At 42.6% G+C, this 7,385-nt stretch overlaps 1 protein-coding gene across 1 annotated transcript in view; it reads left to right on the forward strand.

The window, feature by feature from the left end:
• Window positions 1–7,134, forward strand: part of tmem88b (transmembrane protein 88B) — a 34,853-nt gene extending 27,719 nt beyond the window's left edge. The window contains exon 2 of the mRNA XM_033048307.1: window positions 6,489–7,134. Within this exon, the coding sequence (XP_032904198.1) occupies window positions 6,489–6,761 (273 nt within the window). The 3' untranslated portion in view covers window positions 6,762–7,134. The remainder of the gene's footprint in view (window positions 1–6,488) is intronic.
• The last annotated feature ends 251 nt before the right edge of the window (window positions 7,135–7,385 follow it).

Here is a 7,385-nt window from a genome sequence, read left to right on the forward strand (position 1 = left end):
ACAACCTGCCTATTCCTCTCAAATAACAAACTTAAATATATAAACTTAAAAAAAGATGAGTAAGAGGAGGCCATTTGAAGCAACTCCTCAGCGCAATCCCTTTATTACCGCTAGTTGTAGATCCCCAGAAACAGAATCATCTTCTCAGCATCTGATTGTGAAAATATATCACAACCTGTTCCCTGATACTGCATACAGTACTGGTTTGTGTTGGGAATATCAAACAGGTTTTTGAGAATTTCAGCTGCTGCTTTGTGATTTGCTCCAATCCCAACGATCTCAGCTTCAAGTAGACACAAAAAGCTGGAGTAACGCAGCATCTCTGGAGAGAAGGAATGAGCGACGTCTCAAGTCAAGACCCTTCTTCAGACTCTCAGTTCTCAGCTACATTATGTATTAAGCCAGTTTTTAAAAAACAAACTAGGCCTTGAGGGTGATTCTTACAGCTCAAGGTTTCAAAGACAAATTATGAGGTTGGATTACCTGTTACTGCATCAAACCGTTCAATCAATGTTATAATTTGAAACATATAAGATTGTTAAGGGCTTGGACACGCTAGAGGCAGGAAACATGTTCCCGATGTTGGGGGAGTCCAGAACCAGGGGCCACAGTTTAAGAATAAGGAGTAAGCCATTTAGAACGGAGACGAGGAAACACTTTTTCTCACAGAGAGTTGTGAGTCTGTGGAATTCTCTGCCTCAGAGGGCGGTGGAAGCAGGTTCTCTGGATGCTTTCAAGAGAGAGCTAGATAGGGCTCTTAAAAATAGCAGTCAGACAATAGACAATGGGTGCAGGAGTAGGCCATTTGGCCCTTCGAGCCAGCACCGCCATTCAATGTGATCATGGCTGATCATCCCCAATCAGTACCCCGTTCCTGCCTTCTCCCCATATTCCCGGACTCTGCTATTTTTAAGAGCCCTATCTAGCTCTCTCTTGAAACCATCCAGAGAACCTGTCTCCACCGCCCTCTGAGGCAGAGAATTCCACAGACGAATACAAATACAAATCCTTCACTTTGCTCTAAGTGTTGAAAGTTCAAGTGCAGAGCAAGTGATAAATACAGTTAAATGTCACCAACTTTAAAAGCTTTAAAAGCCTCGCCAACTGTCTATCTCATCCATTCCTTCTTTGTTGCTTTAGAGTATGTGTTACATGTATGTTTTTAGTGCTCTTTCGCTTGCTTTATGTGGGGGTTGGGGGTCGTTGGGGGAAACTTCTATTTAATCTCTTACCTTCGACAGAGATGCGGTATTTTTTTCCGTATCGTATCTCTGTCCGCACTGCGGCCTAACATCGAGGAGTTGGCGGCCTCTTGCTGGAGACCGACCTCTGGAGCTCCAACCACGGGAACCTGCGGACTTAACATGGTGGAGCTCGCGTTCCCTGGTTAGAGACCGACTTCTGGAGCTCCAAGCCGTGGGAGCTTCGATCGGCCCGACGCGAGAGCTTTGATCACCGGCTGCGGGAACTTCGATCGCCCAGACGGGTAGTACAACTGCTCCGACCGCGGGAGAATAAAGAGGGAAGAAGATTAGACGTTATTGCCTTCCATCACAGTAAAGAATGTGGGGAATCCGCTGTGGTGGATGTTTATATTAACTTTTATGTAGTTGTGTGTCTTGTTGCTTTTTTGATTATGGCTGTATGGTAAATCGTATATCACTGTACCTTAATTGGTACACATGACAATAAAAGACCTTTAAACCTTTAATAGGCCATTGGTGATACAAGCTTTATATTAGAAATAGGATCAAGAATCAAAGCATGAAGGTTACATTGGCATGACAATACACTAATCGGCCCATTATAATGGACGTAGCAGTAGTGTACAGAATGGGATGCTCATTGGGATGCTCATGAGGTTACTGCAAAGTTCCAGTGAATTGAGCAATGACTAACACAATTTAGTAATTATTGTGCTTCACAGACAATTAATTAAGGCCCTCAAACTTTGCCTCCAACTTGATACTTGCCCCAGACAATTGTACGATGCTGTTTGCAGCCTTGGTATTAGATTTGATGCTGTGTTCACATCTGCATCAACTCTTGTACTATCAATGTGTAGGAAGGAACTGCAGATGCTGGTTTACATCAAAGATGGCCACAAATTGCTGGAGTAACTCAGCGGGACAGGCAGCACCTCCGGGGAGAAGGAATGGATGACATTTCGGGTCGGTCTGAAGAAGGGCCTCGACCTGAAATGTCACCCATTCCTTCTCTCCAGAGATGTTGACTGACCCGCTGAGTTACTCCAGAATTTTGTGTCTATCTTCCAGTGTTATTAATGTCACTTCTATTGCATCAGCTCCTTTCCAGGTGAAATTCTCAACCATTCCTTTGAGGCCTCCAAACCACTGCAAATGGCCTTACCATCTTCCAAACACCTTATACTTCAGGCCATTGAAAATTCCTCCACTGGCATCCTAATTTGCATCCTAATAATAATAATAATAATACATTTTATTTCAAGAGCCTTTCAAGAGTCTCAAGGACACCTTACAAAAAAGAGTAAAAACATGTAAGCGGAATAAAATAAATAGTAAAGACATCACCAGTACACAAATTAAAGACAGAATTCAATCCAAAGACAAAAATCAAAAACACAATATGAAGAGAGAGCAGCGGCAGCTAAAGCGCGCCAGCGTACACTCTCCCTTCCGGCAGCCATCTTGGACACAGAATAAAATAATAATTTACACACAAAAAAACATCCCCCCACAATGGTTACCACTGTGGGGGGAGGCACAATGTCCAGTCCCCATCCCCAGTTCTCCCATAGTCAGGCCTATTGACTATCACCCATGTTTGTTGACTTACTTCAGCTCCTGGTCTTGATTTTAACATTTCATTCTCTATTTTCATGTCCCTCCATTACCACACATAATATTCTGTACATAAGGTTCTGTAAAGGGATTTGGGAGGATGGTCCACCTGGTGGGCGAGTCAAGAATTGAGCTCATAATTTCAGGATAAGAGTTTGGACTAAGATAAGCGGGAGAGTCTAGGACCAGAGGTCATAGCCCCAGAATTAAAGGACGTTCCTTTTGGAAGGAGACGAGGAGGAATTTCTTTCGTCAGAGGGTGATGAATCTGTCATCGCCAAAGAAGGCTGTGGAGGGCAAGTCAATGGGTATTTTTAAGGAAGATAGACAGATTATTGATTATTGATGTCAGGGGTTATGGAGAGAAGGCAGGAGAACGGGGTTAAGAGGGAAAGACAGATCAGCCATGAATGAATGGCGGAGTAGACTTGATAGGCCGACTGGCCTAAATCTGCTCCTATCACTTATGAACGTATGAACTTAGGAGGATGTCATTCTTTCTTTGAGTCATACAACGCGAAAATCTACAACAGCTGCTTATGTGTATGTGGTTTTACCATTTTACCATTTACCGGTGAGACTCTAAATATGTTTAAGAAAGAACTACAGATGCTGGAAAAATCGGTAGACAAAAATGCTGGAGAAACTCAGTGGGTGAGGCAGCATCTATGGAGCGAAGGAATAGGTGACGTTTCGGGTCTTCCTTCGCTCCATAGATGCTGCCTCACCCGCTGAGTTTCTCCAGCATTTTTGTCTACACTCTAAATATGTTTTGTCATTAAGAGCACAGTACATAATGCAACTCAATATTGCTGCTGTAAATTCCCAAAGTTTTGAAACCTTGATCATTCGAAACTTTTATTGCCTGAATCCTTTCCCTCAATAAAGTGTATTGGCTTAGTGATTCCCAAGACTATACGTAATACATCCAATACATTATGAGTCTTGTGCAGTCCCCTCAGCCTCCTTCCTCATTATTTAGTGTGCTGTCAACCTGGTATGATTACAACTCAGTGCTGTCTCCTTGGACATATTTCTACATTAAAGGTCTTAATAATGAAAAAAAAATAGAAGAGGAAGATTTTACAAATCGATACGTACAATCAATGTTATTTTTCGAAAGACGTTTGAAACTCCCTTGTATTGTTGGGGAAGAAATTACATTGAGATAGAGAGAGAGGGTTTCAAAAGCTGCATCTAAGCAGCCCAAAGAAGCAAGTAACGAGGCTGAGGGGGAAATTATTAGAAATATTATTATTAAAGTGTTCGCTCGTGTGTCAGACGACGCTGTTGGCTTCCGTTGTCATTCAACGTGTTGACAGAATTGGTCACCCGATTGGACGCGTCACAGAGTGCATCGTGTCGTGGTTTCCGGGGATCGCCACGGGGAGGCTTCTGTCATGATCCCCTTATTAAATTATATTTGTTAATGATTATTAATGATTAAAATATCAAATTAAAAATGAGGACGTTCAATTGACAATGTTTTAGAAACATAGAAAATAGGTGCAGGAGGAGGCCATTCGGCCCTTCGAGCCAGCACCGCCATTCATTGTGATCATGGCTGATCGTCCCGTCAATAACCCGTGCCTGCCTTCTCCCCATATCCCTTGACTCCACTAGCCCCTAGAGCTCTATCTAACTCTCCCTTAAACCCACCCAGTGACTTGGCCTCCACTGCCCTCTGTGGCAGGGAATTCCATAAATTCACAACTCTCTGGGTAAAAAAGTGTTTTCTCACCTCAGTCTTAAATGACCTCCCCTTTATTCTAAGACTGTGGCCCCTGGTTCTGGACTTGCCCCACATTGGAACATTTTTCTCCAGCATTTTTTGTCTACTTTTATGTTTTTAGTTACATTACTTTGCCAACTGCTCGCTGGTCTTATTCCCAATTGACTGATCTACATGTATGAAGCAGACTGCCGAGGTCAACAAAAGACAATGTTGTTGTCTTCGTAGAAACACTGAGCTGAATAAATGTGCTTCTCACTTATTATTAATGTGTGAAGTGTTTGTTTGTTTGTTTGTATTCTGTGGCAGCTGTCAGCAGTAAGCAGGTCAGATTCCAACTCATGCATCTTATCAATGCAATCTGCTTTCAGACTGCACAATCCCGTTCTACACTCTTTGCATTTGGATAAATCTATATCGACTGAATGTATGATCAAATGAATAGGAATGTGATGCTGCAAGATAAAATAATGTTGAGAATGGTAGACGGCATTTTTCATCAGTTCAGCCAAACGGTCCAGAACATGTCGATCACAGACAGCGTTAGATGTGGCTAATGTATTCGAGATTTATTCAGATTGGCGGTCACCTTCTCTGAATTATTCACACATTCATTACGCATGAGAAATGCGCAGAAGGGAGATAAAAGTCAACTTCAGAGCTTGGTCAGAGGATCCTGTGGTCAACTCTCAGACGCTTTTGAACTTCAAAGTTAGCACGTCAGCACAACGACTAATTTGGAAGGACTTATTGCAAAGGGGGTAGCGGATTGAAGTGGAGAAGTTGTGCCACAACTATACATGGGTCTTAATGAAGTCACATCTGGAGTATACCATTCAGTTTTGCTCTTTTAAAAACACAAGAGTTAAAGCCCTGTCCCACGGTACGAGTTCATTCCAAGAATTCTCCCGAGTTTGCCCTGATTCGAACTCGGAGATTTACGGTAATGGCCGCTCGTCGGTACTCGGGGCTCTCGTGGACATTTTTCATCATGTTGAAAAATCTTCACGAGACTTCCCATGCTTACTTGCCGTTAGCGAGTCTTCCCGAGTACCTGCCGTTAGCGCTAAGAGACGTCCCCGAGCTCTGACGTACCGGCTACGTTCATTCTCCGTGCTTACCACGAGTTTGATTTTTTTTAAACTCGGGAGAGCTCTTGGAATGAAGGGAGGGGAATAGAAGCTAGGGATTTGCTTCCAAAAAAGTAATGAATACTGACAAATAACTGAACAAAATACAAAGTGCTGGAGTAACTCAGAAGGTCAGGCAGCATCTGTAAAGGGCAACGATGGGCGACTTCAATCTGAAGACGGGTTGGGGCTCAAAATGTTGCTTGTCCATTCCCCCAACAGTTGCTGGCTGACCCGCTAAGTTACTCCAGCACTTTGCGTTTGGTCAAGATTTGCGGGTGGCAGTCGCGCAGTTGGTAGAACAGATACCTCACAGCGGCAAAGACACAATTTTGATTCTGAACTCGGGTACTGTCTATGTGGAGTTAGCGTGTTCTCTCTGTGATTGTGAGGTTTTCCTTTGGTTGCTCCGGTTTCCTCCCATACCCCAAATAGGCGCAGATCTGTAGGTGGGCCGAAGGGCCTGTTTCCATATGGTATCTCTGAATTAAACAAATTAAAATTCTACCATCTGCAGTTCTTCAAGTCTCCGTTGAAAAATAATTGGCTGTTTAGACATAATGTACTGACTGGCTGGTTCATGGTCCACTGTTCCCATCTGTTACTTCGATGAGCACAAAATGTGTTTAAAAATGTTTGATAGAATGTCAAATATCAATCAGTAATATTCACTGGAAATGAACATTATTCTTCATCTGTTGCAATAAAATGCTTAAAAAATCCATTTGTACAACAAAGACTATACAAGTGGCATTACCATGATCTATGTGAGTTGGAGTAACTTTTCTTATATTTAATCTGCAGGTTATACATTCGGATGCATACTACTGTAAAACTGTCCTGGATGATAACAGCTCCTCTGCCCTCATCATTCTTGGCTTTGTCCTTATGTCTCCACTTATTGTGATTGCCATGGTGACCTACTGCGGTGTGGCACGTCGTCTGCGCCTCTTCTTCTGCTTTGCTCCCTACTCCCGAGCAGTCTACAAGGGGATGAAGTGGACTGGGTATGACAACCCCAGCTTCTGCTGCTGCAGTGGAAAGGAGTGGGACAGCAGTTTGAAGGCTTGGGTCTGATAGTGTTTTAAATGAATGTATCACGGGCTGCAACTGCTTTCTATAATAGTCTTGTGTTCTGTCCTCTGTCACTTGCATTGTGAAGTAATTTACAGTAACATTTTAATATATAAACTCAAAAGTTATTGCTAGAAATCTGCACCAGGACTCTTTTTTAAAGGAAGAGACAGATTAATATTTTGGGGGGATTCTTTTCTTAATTCTAGTGTATGAAATAGGAATATATTTACTCCAACCTCCTTGAATGAGATTAGTAACTTTATGCATTTTTAATTATCTTTGCTGCTTTGCCGTTCTCTATTCTATTGGATGGGTTGCACGTCCATTTGCCTTTATCTGTAATAACAGTAATAAAGTAATGAAACCTTCCCAACTCTGGTGGTGCTACAGTACTCCTTGTAGTGAGAGACTTTGATTACAGTGTGCCAAGACTATGTAGACAGCTTAAAAAATGTCCATGCTATTGAGGGAGTGCAGCGTAGGTTAATTCCCAGGATGGCGTGACTGTCATGTGCTGAGAGAATGGAGCGGCTGGGCTTGTACACTCTGAAGTTTAGAAGGATGAGAGGTAATCTTATTGAAACATATAAGATTGTTAAGGGTTAGGAAACATGTTCCCGATGT

The sequence above is a fragment of the Amblyraja radiata genome, chromosome 31, assembly GCF_010909765.2.
Source record: "Amblyraja radiata isolate CabotCenter1 chromosome 31, sAmbRad1.1.pri, whole genome shotgun sequence".
NCBI lineage: Eukaryota > Metazoa > Chordata > Chondrichthyes > Rajiformes > Rajidae > Amblyraja > Amblyraja radiata.